At 44.3% G+C, this 19,032-nt stretch overlaps 1 protein-coding gene across 1 annotated transcript in view; it reads right to left on the reverse strand.

Annotated features, from left to right (window-relative positions):
- LOC126204186 (cubilin-like) overlaps window positions 1-19,032 on the reverse strand; it is a 1,516,445-nt gene that overhangs the window by 60,682 nt on the left and 1,436,731 nt on the right. Inside the window, exons 63-64 of the mRNA XM_049938590.1 lie at window positions 6,083-6,160; window positions 5,042-5,186 (exon numbers count right to left, since the gene is read on the reverse strand). Of these exons, the coding sequence (XP_049794547.1) occupies window positions 5,042-5,186; window positions 6,083-6,160 (223 nt within the window). The remainder of the gene's footprint in view (window positions 1-5,041; window positions 5,187-6,082; window positions 6,161-19,032) is intronic.

Raw genomic sequence — 19,032 nt, forward strand, 5'->3', positions numbered from 1 at the left:
GTGCCCTGTTCTTTGCTTTTCGTAGGTCATCTCGAGTTCTTTCATTTGGGTTTCTTTTGGAAGCATACACGGCTTTCCGTTTAGTCTCAGTGACTGGTTCCATTTCTTCCAAATTTTGCTCGTACCAGTCCTTATTTCTTTTTCCTTTTATTCCATAGGCCAATACTGCTGAGTTGTAGATTGCACCCGAGAGTTTTTCCCATTTCTTATCAACATTCCTTTCTGCTTGCATGTTTACTGGGAAAGCACTTTCAAAATTACTGGCAAAATCCTGCTTTCTTTGTGTGTCATGAACATGATCTGTGTTGATACGGGGATGACCTCTCGGTTTAGCGTGGCGGCATTTCTTATGAGTGAGCCTCAATGTGCATGCCACTAGGGCGTGGTCTGTGTTGCAATCAGCACTATGATAACTTCATGTCAGTAGCACATTTTTGAGACCAGTACGCCTAGCTATGACTAAGTCAAGTTGATACCAGTGATGAGAGCGCGGGTGTCTCCAAGACACCTTGTGCTGATCCTTAAGCTGGAAATATGTGTTTGTGATACAGAGCCCATAAAAGCAGCAAACTTCAAGCAGTCTCTGGCCATTTTCATTCATTTTTCCCACCCCATGATGTCCCAGGCAATTCGGCCATATGTCGTTATCTGATCTACTACAGTAAGCAGGTTCAAATCGATATAAGTTGCAATAGCTCAGAAGAGATGAAGACACTTGCTCGCACAGGATAGGTGAACATTAGGAGCTGTATTAAACAAATTTTAAGACTGAAAACAACAGCAAAGCATCGGTCAAGAGCTCTGTTGGCTTAGAAATTTAAGGATGTCACAGTCTTAAACCACAGTTAACATGGAACACTTCAAAGTACCTTTTTAACCACAGAAAGGTTCAAAACATTATTTATATTTATAAACATGTCTATAATTTACATGTTTGCCTGATGCTAGAGCTACAGATTTAAATTTTTTTTGTTTAGCTGGAACACACTATGTACTTGTGGGCCATAATTATTTAATAACTCTGCCATTTTTGTGTTATGTCATGGATCAGGATTACATTTTAGACAGTTGTACATATTGTCTTCCAACAGAATCATTATGGTGGTATGAGATTCTGTAATATTAAGGATGGTAGTACCATTTCTCTTGTTATATAGTATCTAATAAGATCTTCATCTCTTTACAAAGGAGTAACGCTTGTCCTGTTCTGCTGATGTTTGACTTGGAAAGCTTGGCTTTGCTAAAATGCAACTTATGGCCAATTGTACCTTGCTTGTTCTGTGGAACCATGACAACAACTATAATATTAGCAGTGCACAGTGCTTCTCAATACTGAGGGTTTACTTAGAAATTCACCCAAGTATTAACAATCCAATGCGAGTGGTGCGACTACTAGCATCCTTCCACCACAAACTAATCATAGAAAGATTATGACAGATAGATTCAGAAATGAAGAAAAGTAATTCCAAGTCAGGATCTAAGAATAAATATGGCTTAGGAAACAAGTTAACCTGATGATGATGTAACACCCACTATTCAACTCAAAATACACATTACTTTTGATAGAATTTTGAGAGTGGCTTTCAATCTGGCACGTCACAGCATCCTTTGTCTTTAATAACTTATGCTTGCTTTCTTGTTGTATGAAGTTCTCTTTTCCCAGGTTCCTCTCTTCCCCATGTTTGCAATGAATGTAATGTTTTAAAGTATTAAGAACTAAAAAGTAACTGCCATCAGCCTTCTTTTAGAAGCTGTAAATAGATTCTCTTCTCTGTCTTTTTTGAATTTGTATGGTTACACAGGAAGCACACCAATAACAACACAGTGCAGTATTTAATTACTGTACAACATCTAATAATTACTGATTAAATATTAATCAAAGATGTAAGAAAAATTGTAAAACTCTGCAGGAGTTTCACTGTACACACATAACTTGCTCGTAAAATGAAATATAAAGGATCAAATAGGGAGGAGAGCACTAGTGTTTAACACAAATGAGACTGAGAGGAATTAATAAATGAAAAGATCCATACTTCATGAAAGAAAGTCACACGTTTTATTGTGAAAACTTAAAACAAAGCAAAAACTATCATGTTGAGAACATATCATTTAGAAAAATCTTTTATCTGACACTCCCCTACTCATTCTTCAGATCAGTACAAAACAACTCTCCTGATGCTGACAAATTCTCAACTAAAGCTGATAGGCTTACATTGAAAGGGAATGTCTCTGAATCTATTGAGCCACTGCTGGTTTGTTTAAAATAAAGACTTCTAATGTTTACTTGTAAAAATAGTTCATTTCAACTCCGTGAACCTATGTAAGAGTTGATATTTGAATTATGTTATAGTCCACGTACATATGTAACAGCTGATATTGGAATTATGTTATAGTATGATGTAAGCCTTTGAAAAATTTCAGTTCAAAAACAACCATTTTTTGACAAATGAAGATTATTCTTTTCAAATGTGTTACGCAAATTATATGGAGGGTGTGAATCACCCCTGAGATTATGTTAAACATTATCCAAAGCGTACTTCATAAGATTGATATAAGCAAATTTTGGGCCCATATTTTCAATAGGAGTACATCACCTTGGTTCTTGCATCAGTGTAACACAATAATGCACTTCTGTGGGTAACTGTCTTATTGAAAAATGTTATACCTGCTGGGGACAATATCAGCCATAGAGATGTGTCAAGTGAACAGAAACTTTATTGATACAGTATGGCTTTCAAGATGCCTTATGTAAAATTCATAATCGTAAGTCTCCAATATCCTCCTAGTGACATGCTGCTACCAGTTGTCGGTGTACATTCTATGGTTTCTGTGACCAGCTTGTTTTTTCGTCTTACATGAAAAGTGCTTGCATCACTGTTGCTGTAATCTGTCAGAAACCATGTTTCACCTGACCAAACACCTTGTTTCCATGTGAAGCATACCTGTTTTTACTGAAACTTTAATGATGTAAATTTGTCACACATTATTTGGTGCATAATTCCATTTGTAGCAAATCAGGAATAACGATGTTCTCTAAGACCCACGTCTTGCTGCCAGTGTAGCACAAACTCCACCTATTCATATTTATTGAGAAGATGATCCTACAGTTTTCACATTCTTCGATCCTGAAGTAAAGAATGCCCAATGACTTGCTGCCTACAAACAGTTCCACTGTCACTGGTCTACCTACAGTATGACCAAACAGGGTCAACTGAGATCCCAACTAGTATGGTAGTACTGCTGTTTTTAGATCTGAGAGAGATGAAGCTAACAGGCCATACATTCTGCTGTTCTTACAAGCAGAGAGTTGTTACATGCTAAATCTCAAATAAGAATTCCCACAGTACTCCACACCTTAACTAAACAAGCCATTTAAATTCTGATATTTCATTTTTTTAAAAAGTACTTTAATATGGCACCTGCACTTTGCAATTACTTTTCATGATGATGACTTTTTTAAACTCTCTACTTTTAAAATTGAGTGATGGGATGAGTTTTTTGTGGTTCATTGCTAACGTTGACATTCAGTTCTGTGCTTCAAAAGCTGTGACATTGTTGCATTTTTAGCACTTCCTTGCTGCTAATCAGCAATTTTTCGCATATGGTATCACCTTTAACATCCGTAAAGCATGTTCGGCCATACTTTACATTGGAATTTCCAGCCTTTCCTTCTACTCCATGCCAATAAATTCAGTTCATTTAATAGTAAACTGTCGAATGTCAGCAAAATTAGTTGCTGCAGGTACTTTTCATGTGTATTGCTGGTACAACATGCACTGCTTTCAGCTACAATAATTGTAGATAAGGCTTACAGTGAAGATAGTATTAACTACAGCCAAAATCAAACTCTGCACTGTGAAGTAAAAGATATTAATTCTGACAGGATGTGGGCCTTCAACAAGCCCTATACATGCTTTGCACATGATCTTTTAAACAGAAGAGCAATGTGCATAATGTTTCCATGCCAAGCATTCAGAATATATATACAGGGTGTACATAAAGTCTTGGAACACTTTCACTTATCTGTTGAACAACAACTAAACATTATGCAGATGTCATACATATTGCATTTTGAAGAGAAACTCTGAAAGATTTTTTTTTTTTACAAACATTCAATATGTGAACCATGAGTGACCCGACAGACGTCAATATAGTAATCAAATTCTTGCCATACCTAACCCAACATGTCATCATCGACTGTGGCAGTCACTTCCCGTATTATCTCCTGGAGCTCTGCTATGTCACGTGGTAGAGGTGGTACATACACTGGATCTTTAATGTGTCCCCACAGAAAAAAGACACATGGAGAGAGATCTGGTAATTGGGGAGGCCATTTCATGGAACAGCTGTCCCCTTCTGTAGCATGGCTGATCCATCGATGTAGCAGCTTTTGAGCTAGCTCCAATTTGAATGGTTTCATAGAAAGCTTCTGTTGTAGGACTTTACACACTGTCATAGGAGCCATGTCGAGTTCATGGGATGCACGACGCATCAGTTTCTTTGGACTCCTTGTGAATGTCTCTTGTACATGCTCCACGTTCACTTCACTCACACTGGGATGTCCACTTCTCTTTGCCAGCACAAGCAACCCGTTATAGTGAATTTGTTGTGCCAGTGGTAAATGGCCTTCCTTGTTGGTGGCTTCTTACTGTACTTGTTCTAAGCATCCACTGAACATCTGTAGCACACTTGTTTTTGTTGAACTCCAACACACACTTGCCATGTTTGCAACTAAAAAAAAAAAACCAACTTTCATGGTTTTTCTTCAAAGTGACATATGTATGATATCTGTATAATGTTCGGTTCTTGCACAATAAGTAATTGAAAGTGTTCCCAGATTTTTAACGTTTTCAGTCTTCATGCATCCACTTCATTATCTGATACTTCTACTGACACTGCACAAAAACTCATTAGGTATAATTTCTCTGTTAAACTTTTCCCAAGAATCTTTGACAGTAATTCTTTAACAGAAAATTATTGATAACCTTTGCAGTATAGCATGCAAATTCTTAGTTACATTATGCAGCTTTATTAGACATACCTGTTGAGGAATATATGAGTTTAAAACCACGAGCAACATCAGAAGATGCTATGAAGGTTATTTCAACATCACCAGTGCCTGAATAAAAATCCATGGGCTGAACATTTCCACAGAATTTTGCAGAAGCCATAGGATCAGCCTTAAACTGTAAAAATGTAAATATACAATGATTTATATAACAGTACAAATCACTCTGGATCATTCAATGCCATGAAAAAAGTTACTTCTAACATAGAATATGCACATGAAATTCCATAGTGATTTACACTAATGCCTTGAAGACAGCATGCTTGAGAAGAATACATGAATTTGATAAACAAATTATATATGATTGCAAATGATGTTTTACATTATGGTAGTCGTCATTAGCAGTTCACTAGTAAGCCATATAAGAAAGTATTCTACTTGAATGGGGATATTCATGGCCTTAAGCAGTTGAACACTGTTACACTATGGTGCATTAGAGCATTTTGTCCTGTGTTTCAAACATCATCTTCCAACACAAAATAACTGAACAGAAACAAATAGAAATCGAATCACTGTATGTAGATGCTAAAATCCCTTCAATCCAATGAAACCAAACAAAAATTCAGAATGCAGTGCACAACAATATATCATTACTTATCAGACAGAAATGGTGCTGAGCAGGAGACAAGAGAAACAGAAAGTAACAACTTGCTACACTTTCATGACTCTTTTTCCCTGTGGTACAAAGAAGATAATATATCCAGTATACAAGTACTCCCCCCCCCCCCCCACCGCCCCTCCAAACCCCGGCCCATACACACGTACATATCTAACTGAACACATTTGAATAATTGTTTGGACCTTATATACAAACCCATGAATCACTCTGCTGCTGTCTCTGCTCTAATAACATTTTAAGTGACTCTATTACTGAGCATAAAAATCACACTTTCCTACTTTGATGTATTACGGTTATCCTTTTCTAAACCAATCATTTGATTCTTAGTAACAACTGCACTTTCCTGTACTAAATATGTTTAAAATTACGTAAATGTTTTTGAATTGATTACTTACACCATAAACATAGCCCTTTCTTCGTTTACCACTGTATACCATCATCTCACCAAGGCCTTCTCTGATATAGTCTGCATTCTGAAAAAAATAAACAAATTTAGAACAAATACAGAATTGGAACTCCATAGTTAAGCAGGGCACAATAAAATGTTGTGACTTGTTATATTTTGCAAAATGAAGTCGCATAAAAGTTATGTTCTTGGAGACGTAAGTTGGTGTTGAGAACCAATACTTATCTGCCTCCACTCTAAGTTTAGACTAACTTAATAAAACTGGAGGAAGAAACTTTTTCTCCTAGAGAATGAAACTAACTGTAGGAATAACTTTTCATTTTGTCAAAAAAGAAATAAACTGAATAAAAATGTTATGCTTCAATAAGATGAATACAGAAAAATATTTCAAATACAATGTATATAAATATAACAATGAAAATAATCAGTTTTTGACAACATAATGTAATTCAATAGATAAAAAAAACCCACTCACCAAGTGGCGGCAGGAGAATGTACCACACAAAAAGGTTTAACTTATGCAAGCTTTCAGAGCCAGTAGCTCCTTCATCTGGCAGAAGTGTTGAAGGGGAAAGTAGAGGGGTAAAGGAGGACTGGAGAGGTTTAGCAAAAGGGGTACAGCTCAGAAAAGTCACCCAGAACCCCGAGTCAGAGGAGACTTAATGGACAGAATGAGAAGAAAAGACTGATTGTTGGGGACTACACCAGATGACATTTAAAAAGCTGAGAGCTTAAAGATAACAATATCAGAGAAGGAAAGTTGCTACTCACCATATAGCAGAGATGCTGAGTCATGATAGGCACAATAAAAAGATTCACACAATTAAAGATTTCAGCCATTAAGGCTTTTGTCAGCAGTAGACACACATACACACACACACACACACACACACACACACACACACACACACACACAACACACACTCTGCAGTCTCAGTCTCAGAGAGCTGAGACCACACTGCACTGTGTGAATCTTTTTATTGTGCCTATCACAACTCAGCATCTCCGCTATATGGTGAGTAGCAACTTTCCTTCTCTGGTATTGTTACATTCGATCTTGGATTTTCCATGTTTGAGAGCTTAAAGATGGCAGACGCAAGACAGAGATTATTGCTAAAACACTGTGCATGAATTAATAAGAGTGAAAAGTTAAGCGCATTGTATGTAACAGAGGTGGGAGGAGGACAGTGAAAAATAGACACGTCAAAAAATGAAAGAATTAGAAAACTAAAATGGAGTAAAGAAAGGCGCAGTTACTGTGAAGAGATGCTGAGATGGAAGTAGTTAATGTAAATTAAGAACACGTGGGTGGCAAGAACCAAGGACATGCTGAAGTGCTAGTTCCCACCTGCAGTGTTCTGAGAAATTGGTGTCTGGGGGAAGAATCCACATGGTACTTGTTGTGAAATAGGCACCGTGGTCATGCCTGTCAAGTTGTAGAGCATTCTCTACAACAGGATAGTGTGTGCTGCAGATGTACTCCCTCTGCTTATGCCCCTTCATCCTATCTGATAACTGGATGGTAGTCATGCTGATGTAAAAGGCCGAACAGTGTTTACATAACAGCTGGTATATGACATGTTTCATTTCACAGGTGGCTCTCCCTATGATAGTATATGTTTTGCCAGTAATGGGGCTGGTACAGATGGCGGTAGGAGGGTCCATATGGCAAGCCATGCAGCAGGGATGGTCAAAGGGGTAGGAGCCATAGGATAGGGAGATGGGTGCAGAAGGAGCATAGGGTCTGACAAGGATATTGCAGAGATTGGGAGGGTGACGAAAAGCTATTCTAAGAGTGGTGGGCAAAATCTCAGGCAGAATGGATCTCATTTCATGAAATGATTTCCCCACACAAACCATGTATCTTCACCTTTTACCTTCTTCCTAAGATCCACAAACCCAATCATCCTGGCCATCCTATAGTTGTTGGCTTCAAAGAACCCACCAAATGTATATCTGCCTTAGTTGATCATCACCTGCAACCCACAGTCCAAAGACTTTCCTCCTATATTAAAGATACCAACCATTTCCCAGATTGTCTGAAATCTGTGCCCATCCCACTCCTACCACGCATCTTGCTTGTCACCATTGATGCCATCTCCCCCTATACCAACATCTCCCATGTACATAGTCGGTATGCTGCTGAATATTTCCTCAGTCAGTGCCCACCTGATTCCAAACCTATGACAACCATCTTGCTCACCTTAATCAACTTTATACTTACCAGTAATTAGTTCATCTATGAGGGGCAGACACACACACAGATCACTGGTATGGCCACAGGAACCAGTTTGGCTCCTTCTATGCCAACCTTTTCATGGGTCGCTTGGATGGGGCTTTTCTGCAATCCATCAGCCTTCAGCCCCTGGTTTGGTTTAGATACATTGATGACATCTTTGCCATATGGACTCATGGTGGGGCAGTCCTGTTAAAATTCCTGGAATCTTCCAATACCTTCTCCCAATTACATTTCAGATGGTCCTATTCCAAATCCCATGCCACTTCCCTTGATATTGACCTCATCCTCACTGAAGGTCAACTACACAATGCTGTCCACATTAAACCTACTAACAAACAGCAGTACTTATATTTTTACAGTTGCCATCCTTTCCACATCAAACTTTCTCTCCCATACAGCCTCGGCATTTGAGGCAAATGTATTTGTTCATATGCAAACTCTTTACAGCAATACACAACCATTCTCACCTCAGCCATCACTGGATGTAATTACCCCACCAGCCTAGTTCAAATCAGATTTCTCTGGCAATCACATCCAATTCTGTTACTGCAGATCCCTCCAAAAAACAACTTTGGAGCACAGTACTTGTCTTCTTCTTTTTCTTCTTCTGTCATGCATTAGGCTTTCCATCAACCAGTTGCAGCTACACAAAGATTATTAATTTAAGAGTTTGACAAGGTTGCAGCCTCTCTGCACTGATTTTTAATATATACATTGACGACATTATATGGCAATGAAGAATGAAACTGAAGAACACCACTTGTCACTCAGTATTATTCTGGTCTCGAATGTCTTAAACAGTTACTTCAGCAAGGCCATGAATTCCAAAAATCAGGCCCTGAAATGAGATCCATACTGCCTGAGATTTTGTCCACCACACCTAGGATAACTTTCCATCCCCCTCCCACTCTCCGCCATATCCTTGTCAGACCCTATGCTCCTTCTGCACCCATTGCCCTACCCTATAGCTCCTAACCCTGTGAATGCCCCCACTGCAAGATCTGCCCTATGCACCTTTATACCACCACCTATCATAGCCCTGTAACTGGCAAAACATACATTATCAAAGGGAGAGCCACCCTGGAAACAACATGTCATATACCAGCTGTTATGTGAACACTGTTTGGCCTGAATGAATGGACATAGGCAGTTGGTGTACATTAGCAACACACAGTACCCTGTTTCAGAGAATGCTCTGCAACATGACAGCCCTGACCTCGTTGCCTGCTTCACCACATGCACCATCTGGATTCTTCTCCCAGATACCGATTTCTCAGAACTCTACATGTAGAAACTAGCACCACAACATACCCATGGTTCTTGCAACCAACTTGGCCTTAATTTATGTTAATTCCTGCTGTCTCAGTATTTCTTCACAGTAACTAGTCCTTTCATCATTCCATTTTAGCTTTTTGCACTTTCATTTTATGACCTGTCTATTTTTCACCATTTCCCCTCCCACCTTTGTTATATACAATGAACTTAGCTTTTCATTCTTATTAACTCATGTATGATCCTTCTGCAGTAATCTCTGTCTTGTGCATTACCCTATCTTCCACCTTTAAGCTTTGAGATTTTCAAATCTCGTCCAGTGCTGTCCCCAACAAGCAGTCTTTCTTTCTCATCCCATCTGGTAAGCCTCCCCTGACATGGGGTTCTGGGTGCCTTTTCCAGACTGTACCCATTTTCCTAAACCTCTCCAGTCCTTCTCCTTCACCCCTCTTCCTTCCTGTTCAACTCTTCTGCCATGAGAAGGGGCTACGGAAGCTTGCATAAGTTAAACCTGTGTGTGTTTGTGTGTGTGTGTGTGTGTGTGTGTGTTCTCCTGCTGCTGATTTCTGTATGTAAGTAGAAACTATTTTGCCCACCACATGCTGTTTAATTAATTGGAATAAGTTGTACCTCTATTTTGTACTGACAGCAAGCTTCACTACATGCCCACTTTCAGATGTAGATCTATATTGACGAAATGTGTGTCATCACATATAGAATCAGTTTGTGTTGCATGATAATAAACATTTTTTCTCATACCCAAGTCAAATATCCTTTAATATAAATACAAGAACAACCAAAACAACTCAGAGCACACATTACGCTGCATACCATATGGCAATAATTTTATGATGTGGAGCATCGTAGTCATTCTCGTATTGTCATTCTTATACAGGGTGATTTTTTCCACCATGTGCAAACTATAGGGATTGATCTATGAGATGATATGGAACAAATAAGATCTACTGAACTTATATCCAGAAATGCATGGTTTCCATGCTAGAGACCTTTCATTTAAACACACTTGTTACAGAGACTGTGGTCTAATATGCACTGTACCACACAGCCACAGTTCCAGTATGCATGGTTTTCTCCTTGAGAGTGGTACTGTTCCACTTCTCTTGCTGACTCATCTTGTAGTGAATGTGATACAGCATTGTACACAATGGTTCCGTATTCAAATCAAGAGCTGGCTCCCATTGTGTTTACTTATGGAAAGGCAAATGGCGACAGGCAGTGGGCAGCAAGGTTGTATTAGGAGACCTATACCTGCTGACAACTACTATATTCAATTTTTGCAACAGTGTTTTGCCATTTCTCTAAGACAGGGTCATTTCAGGAAGCAGGAAATCATGAAGGACATACTCAAAATGTTCAGACACCAGACTTTGAGGAAAATGTGATTGACAGTGTGGAAGGCAACCATCATGTCAATACCAGGCAGTTGGCCTGCCAGAACAGGGTAAGCCAGATGACTGGACTACAGGAAGACAGGTTTTGCTATTATAAATGTAGAAATAAGTAAATTCTGTTGGTTGGTTGCTTGTTGGGATGTTTAAGGGGGACTAAACAGCGAAGGTCATCAGTCCCCCATTCCAAAAACATGCGAGCCGAAAATCGGCGAAGCAGGTAAAAACCTAAGGGGGGAGGAGACGCCCCCCAGTCGCTAAAAGAACACAATTGCAGCAACAAACACTACAGACAAGAAGAGTACAGAGGAACACCAGACAGAAAGGAACAGAAGAAGATGAGATGGCTGGAGGGAAAGAGTCAACCATTCGACGACACACCAAAACAGCAACAAACATTGAGAGACGCGAGGATAAAAGACACAGAAAGGGAAAGGTGCAGGACCCCCCTAAATGGAACCATAAAAAGGACTACCACGGATAAAATTTAAAACAGTGTCAGCCATGGAGGCATCATCACATAAAATCAAAGGCAAAGTGCCCGGGAGATTCAAAGATTGCCGGAGGGTGCGCAGTCGGGGACACTCCAGCAAAATGTGGGCGACCGTCAGCCGAAACCCACACCGACACAGGGGGGGATGCTCCTGACGCAAAAGATCACCGTGTGTCAGGTAGGTATGGCCTATGCGCAGCCGACACAGGATGACAGAGTCCCTGCGAGAAGCCCGCAGGGAGGAGCGCCACACATCGGTCGTCTCCTTGACAGCCCGCAGTTTATTCGGGGATGTCATGCCACGCCAGTCAGCAGTCCACAGCCCAAGTACCTTACGGCACAACACCAGCTGCTGATCTCGAGCTGGGAGGCCGATCTCCAAAGCTGGGGCAGCGATCGCCCCTTTGGCCAGCCTGTCGACACGTTCGTTCCCCAGGATGACAATGTGACCTGGCGTCCAAACAAAGACCACCGAACTTCCGGAGTGGGTAAGGGTGGAAACAGACTCCCGAATAGAGGACACCAGAGGAGAGGAGGGATAGCAGCGGTCGATGGCCTGGAGGCTGCTCAGGGAGTCACTACAGATGACGATGGACGTTCCTGAGCAGGAACGCATATGCTCAAGAGCGCGCAATATGGCCACCAGCTCTGCAGTAAAAATACTGCAGCCAGCCGGCAAGGAGCGCTGTTCAACATGGGCATCGTGAGCAAAAGCGTAGGCAGTGCGACCATCAACCAGGGAACCATCAGTGTAGACAGTCTCAGAGCCCGGAAATTAGGCGAGGAGCGCAAGAAAACAGCGACGGAGGGCCACAGGCGGAACCGAGTCCTTGGGTCCCTGTGCCAAGTCCAGACGGACGGACGGCTGGGGCAAACACCAGGGAGGCGTAGGTGCACGGACCCAGAAGGGAGGCAGAAGAGGGAAGGAGCCCAGTTCCGACAGCAGGGACTTTACGCGGACAGCTATGGAAAGCCCAGACCGAGGTCGCCGTTCGGGCAGATGGAGGACCGTGACAGGGAAAAGCAGGCGACGATTGGGATGGCCCGGTGAGCAATGCACGTGGACAGCATAGTCGGCGAGCAGTCTATGGCGGCGAAACCACAGCGGTGGAACCCCGGCCTCCACCAGTAGACTATCCATGGGGCTTGTACGAAAGGCGCCAGTTGCAAGCCGAACCCCACAGTGGTGTATGAGGTCTAACAACTTCAACACTGAGGGTGATGCAGACCCATAGGCCAGGCTTCCATAATCGAGCCGGGACTGCACAAGGGCCCTGTACAACCGCAACAGCGTGCAGCGATCCGCACCCCAAGATGTGTGACTCAGGCAGCGGAGGGCGTTGAGGTGCCGCCAGCACTTTTGCTTCAGCTGAGTAATATGAGGAACCCATGTGAGCCGGGCATCAAACACGAGTCCTAAGAAGCGGCAAGTGTCCACCACTTCAAGCAGGTGGCCGTCGAAGTAAAGTTCAGGATGAGGGTGGACCGTTCGACGCCTGCAGAAGTGCATAACTCGAGTCTTGGCTGCAGAGAACTGAAAACCGTGAGTCAGAGCCCACAATGCTGCCTTGCAAACGGCTACTTGCAGCCTGCATTCGGCAACTCCCGTAGTTGTGGAGCTAAAGGAGATGCAGAAGTCGTCGGCATACAAAGAAGGAGACACCAACGACACCGCGGCTGCAGCCAGACCATTAATGGCCACTAGAAATAAGGAGACGCTCAACACCGAGCCCTGCGGGACCCCATTCTCCTGAGTATAAGATGAACTAGAGGCGGCACCGACTTGCACCCGGAAAGAGCGGCGCAATAAAAAGGTTTGAAGAAAAGCCGGGAGCCGACCACGAAGACCCCACTCATGCAACGTAGCAAGGATGTGATGCCTCCATGTGGTGTCATACGCCTTCCGCAGATCGAAAAATACAGCAACGAGATGCTGACGTCAGGCAAAGGCCGTACGGATAGCAGATTCTAGCCGCACCAAATTGTCCGCTGCAGACCGGCCCCAATGGAAGCCACCCTGGGATGGAGCGAGGAGACCGCGCAACTCAAGGACCCAACACAAACGCCGCCCCACCATACGTTCGAGCAATTTGCACAAAACGTTGGTGAGGGTAATGGGACGATAGCTGTCCACCGCCAGTGGGTCCGCACCGGGCTTCAAGATGGGGACAATAAGACCCTCACGCCATTGCGACGGGAACATGCCCTCGCTCCAAATGCGGTTAAAGATGGTGAGGATGTGTCGCTGGCAGTCCCTGGAAAGATGCTTCAGCATCTGCGCGTGTATACAGTCTGGTCCTGGTGCTGTATCAGGGCAATCGGCGAGGGCAGCGAGGAATTCCTGCTCGCTGAAAGGAGCATTGTACTTCTCAGAACGACGCGTGTGGAATGATAACGGCGTCCGCTCGGCTCGCTCCTTGAGAGAGCGAAAGGCGGGGGGATAAGTTGCAGTCGCAGAGCTCCGAGCAAAGTGCGCAGCAAGGTGTTCAGCAATGGCGGCAGCGTCCGTGCAGACAGCGCCGTCCAAGGAGATCCCAGGGACACCCATAGGGGTCTGGTGTCCATAAATCCGCCGTATCCGGGACCACACCAGCGAGGGGGAGACACGGGAGCCCAAGGATGAGACATACCGCTCCCAGCACTCCTGCTTACGCCGTGTAATAAGACGACGGGCGAAGGCACGGAGCCTCTTAAAGGCGATGAGGGTCTCAAGAGACGGGTGCCGCCTATGATGCTGGAGGGCCCGCCTACGGTCGCCAATAGACTCAGCAATCTCCGGCGACCACCAGGGTACAGCCTTCCTCCGAGGGAGTCCACAAGAGCGGGGGATGGCAGCCGCGGCCGCCGAAATGATGGACGTGGTTAAGACACAGACCACCTCGTCTATATCACCCTGTGGGGGAGACTCGATGGTTGCAGCGGAAGTAAAAGCCGGCCAGTCAGCCCTGTGGAGAGCCCAGCGGGGCAGGCGCCCAGAAGAAGGACACTGGGGCAGTGACAAATAGATGGGAAAATGGTCACTACCACACAGATCAGGATGCACTCTCCAGTGGAGGGATGGGACAAGTCCGGGGGTGCAAAGAGAGAGATCGATGGCCGAGAACGAGACATGGGCCACACTGAAATGCGTGGGAGCACCGGTATTCAAGAGGCTAAGGTCGAGCTGAGCCAACAAATGCTCCACGGCCCGACCGCGGTCATCGGAGACAGTCCCACCCCACAGAGGGTTGTGGGCATTGAAATCGCCCAGAAGCAGCAATGGCGGCGGGAGTTGTGCCAGCAGCGCAGCCAAGACATGGCGCGGGAGCGCCCCATCCGGAGGAATGTAAACAGAGCAAACAGTAATAGCCGGCGAGAGGTCAACCCTGGCAGTGACTGCCTCTAAAGGCGTCTGAAGGGGTACTGGCGAGCTACAGACAGAGTGGTGAACAAAGAGGCAAACTCCACCTGATGCTCGGTGGCAGGCAACACGGTTCTTATAGTATCCCTGATAACCGCGAAGGGCGGGGTTCCGCATAGCAGGAAACCAAGTTTCCTGCAGAGCAATGCAGAGAACAGGGGAATCACTCAGAAGCATCCGGAGCTCAGGCAGGTGGCGGAAATAACCACCGCAGTTCCACTGGAGAATGGACGCAGGAAGGGACTGGGAGGGCGTGAATGTGACTAAGAGGCAGACGGCGCCTCAGAGTCAACTGCCGCCACCGGGGCAGAGGCAGCTGTGTCCATAGAAAAGGCCCCCAAGGGTTCCGTGAGGGCGAGATCCGCGGCAGAGGCGAGGATCTCCACCTCATCCCCGGAGCCAGGACTATGTACAGCAGGCAGTACTGAAACCGCCGGAACGTCCTTCTTCTTGGACACATTCCGTTCCTTCTTCTCACGTCGGCCCTTAGGGTGAGAGGGCTGGGAGAGCGTCTCTGAAGGAGCATCAGAGGCTGACGACGACGCAGAAGCCCTACGACCAGCAGGTGGCGGAACCTTCAGCCACTGGCTGACATCCGGCTGGGTAGGAGAAGAAACGGAGGAAGGGAGAGCCCCGAGGGACCCCTTCCGTGAGAGAGGAACCGGCAGAGGCAACGCCGGTGGAGGAGGAGGGGGAGGGATCGAGCCCCCCGGTTTTGGAGGAGATGTCACTCCCGCAGTAAGCGCGGGGGAGCGACAGAAGAGGGTTTACCCCCAACGGCTAAGGGGGCAACAGAGGAAGGCTTGCCCCCAGACACGAGGGGGGCAGACAGAGATGCACGGCCCCGAGGGCCCACTGAAGGCGGCACAGAGGAGGCGACAACCATCGCTTGCGTGGGCGACGATAACGTGGCTGCAGCATAAGATGTTCGAATGGAAGCAGGATACAACCTTTCATATTGCAGTTTAGCCTCTCGATAAGTAAGCCGGTCCAGGGTCTTAAATTCCATAATCTTCCACTCCTTATGAAGAACGGGGCAATCCGGCGAGCATGGAGAGTGGTGCTCCCCACAGTTGACACATGCAGGTGGAGGCACACATGGAGAATCGGGATGAGAGGGGCGTCCGCAATCTCGACATGTAGCGCTGGATGGGCAACGGGAGGACATATGGCCAAACTTCCAGCACTGGAAGCAACGCATCGGGGGAGGGACGTATGGCTTGACGTCGCAACGGTAAACCATCACCTTGACCTTCTCGGGCAAGACATCACCCTCGAAGGCCAAGATAAAGGCACCGGTGGCCACCCTGTTAGTCTTGGGTCCTCGATGGACACGACGGACAAAATGCACTCCACGTCATTCTAAGTCGGCTCTCAGCTCGTCATCGGATTGTAACAAAAGGTCACGATGGTAAATAATCCCCTGGACCATATTTAAGCTACTGTGGGGAGTGACGGTTACAGGGATGTCACCCAGCTTATCACACAAGAGCAACGCTCGTGACTGGGCTGGGGAGGACGTCTTGAGGAGGATGGACCCATTCCTCATTTTAGACAACCCCGCCACTTCCCCAAACTTATCCTCCAGGTGTTCCACAAAAAACAGAGGCTTCGTCATAAGAAAGGAGTCACCATCAGTCCTGCTGCAGACAAGGTATTGCGGTACGTAAGGCTCCCGCTTGGCACTAGATCTACGTCCCTCCCAAGGCGCAGCCAACGAGGGGAACGACTGAGGGTCATATTGCGCAGCATCAAAGTCTACTCTGCCTCGCTTAGAGACGCTGGTGGCCGTGCGACCACCAGCTTGGTGTGATTTATTGCGCTTCATTGCGCCACATCCGCCCAGATGCCACCTACTCTGAACGAGGGCTCTCCCCAAGGGCGCCACCCAGCCAAAGCAACGGGTACCTGGCCGATATCCCGTTGCCCAGAGTCCCCGTGCCCCAGACAAGATGGGCACATACTCCTTGGCATGGATGGGGAGGAAACAGCTCTGGCATCTGTAGTGCGATCCCTGCGTGGTCAGGGGGTTACCACCAAGAGGGTACATGACGACCCCACCACAACGGACTGGCTACCGTGCTGGATTTTAGGTGTTGAAAGGGTCCACAGTTGTCGTGGGCGCTAAGAAGAGGATTGCACGCAAGACGAGAAGGAGACAACCCAGAAGATGTTGGGTGTAATCCCCCCCGCCACGACAATAGGTAATATGCAAGATGGTGGTGCATGAGGGACCAATAGAAAAACACCACATAAGGTGTCCTTCCCCAAATGGCACGCACTAACAACAGAAATTTGGAAAAAAAAAAAGGAGGTCAAACCCAAGAGGGGACCATCACAGAAGGCCGAAACGGTTGAGACTCATTTTAGTCGCCTCTTACGACAGGCAGGAATACCGCGGGCCTATTCTTACCCCCGAACCCGCAGGGGGGAAGTAAATTCTGTATAGATTAGGATACAGACCCAAGTGCAAGTTACTATTGTGATTTTTACAGAATACAGGTCTCCAGTGAGTAATTGGGAAATTTTTATGAAAAATTTTGCTGAACTATTGTGCTCTCTGTCAGACAAAAGGAAGGGATTATTAATTTGTGATGATTTTATTGTAAATTTTGTGAAGGAATCTGAGAGTAAATTGGTCTAGATATGCTTTTAGCCACTTATAATTTGATGTTGGTCAGAAATTTCCCTACCCACTTTGATCTAGACAGTAGTAACTAAATAGATAGTAAATTCACTGAATAAACAGATGTTAAAGAGACACATACCTATCTGGTGGTAAATGGATTATCAGATCCCAATGCACTGTTAGTCATTTTATGTAACATAACTCCTTCAACAGTTTGGAGGTACTCTAAGAAAACAGTAACCTGGTTAATGACAAAACTACTAAAGATTTTAAAGGCAGCTTAAGACATATGATTTAGGTGAAGTCTACAACAAGCCTAATGCTAACTTTAAATTCAACATGTTCCTTTGTGAGCTAAAATTGTTTTGCAAAAAGTATAAATACATGTACAAAAGACATGTCATTAAAGAAACCTCAGACCACTAAAGATATCGAAGTCTCTTCACAGTGAAAAAAAGACTTGTCCAAATAAGTAGAACAAGTAATAATCCAGAAATACTTTCTCATTATAAACAGTAATGGGCACTGTAATACATTACGAAAAACAGATCTATGAGTTGTGCACATCTTGTCTGAAACTGGCAAGTTAGATAATACAGCAAAATCAGTAAGGATTATTATTAAAAGTGAGACATAGAAAGAAGCAATAGATGATGACATTATTTCTGTTAAAGAGAATGAGCATTGTGATTAAAGTTCATCTGAGAAGAATTTTTTAGTAATTACCTTTTAAAAATAGGTGAGTAACTATGTGCAAATAGTTTAGAAGAAAAAGCAAAACAGTACACTGAAAAAGCAGTACAGATGGCATTTAGCAAATTAAAAATTAATTCACATCCTCTTCTAAAATATGTGGCTCTATAATAAGTACTTTTCTCAGTCAATTATGTAATACATCATTAACTGAGTGACTTCCTAGAAAGACTGAAATACACCACTGTTGGGCCTCTCTGTAAATAAAAAAAGTGATTTCACAGATGTCATAACTATTGCCTACTATTATTCCTTACATCATTTTCTAAAATCTTTTAAGGGCAAGAGAATGTACATCAGAGTTGTCACTCACCAAAATAATAATAGGATAAAAACATCTTCTTCCTGACGTTTCATTGCCAACTGCACACAACATCTTCTGAGGCGAGTCAACGACTGGCTGCCAGACTATGGAGGTCCCATTTATATAGAGCACATAGAGGGAACCACTATATGTCACATGGGGCCGACTGTAAGTCTATCTCTGACAAACATTATTATTCATTGAATATAATAGAGGGAAACATTCCACGTGGGAGAAATATATCTAAAAACACAGATGATGTGACTTACCGAACAAAAGTGCTGGCAGGTCGATAGACACACAAACAAACACAAACATACACACAAAATTCAAGCTTTCGCAACAAACTGTTGCCTCATCAGGAAAGAGGGAAGGAGAAGGAAAGACGAAAGGATGTGGGTTTTAAGGGAGAGGGTAAGGAGTCATTCCAATGCCAGGAG

Source organism: Schistocerca nitens, chromosome 9, assembly GCF_023898315.1.
Source record: "Schistocerca nitens isolate TAMUIC-IGC-003100 chromosome 9, iqSchNite1.1, whole genome shotgun sequence".
Taxonomy (NCBI): domain Eukaryota; kingdom Metazoa; phylum Arthropoda; class Insecta; order Orthoptera; family Acrididae; genus Schistocerca; species Schistocerca nitens.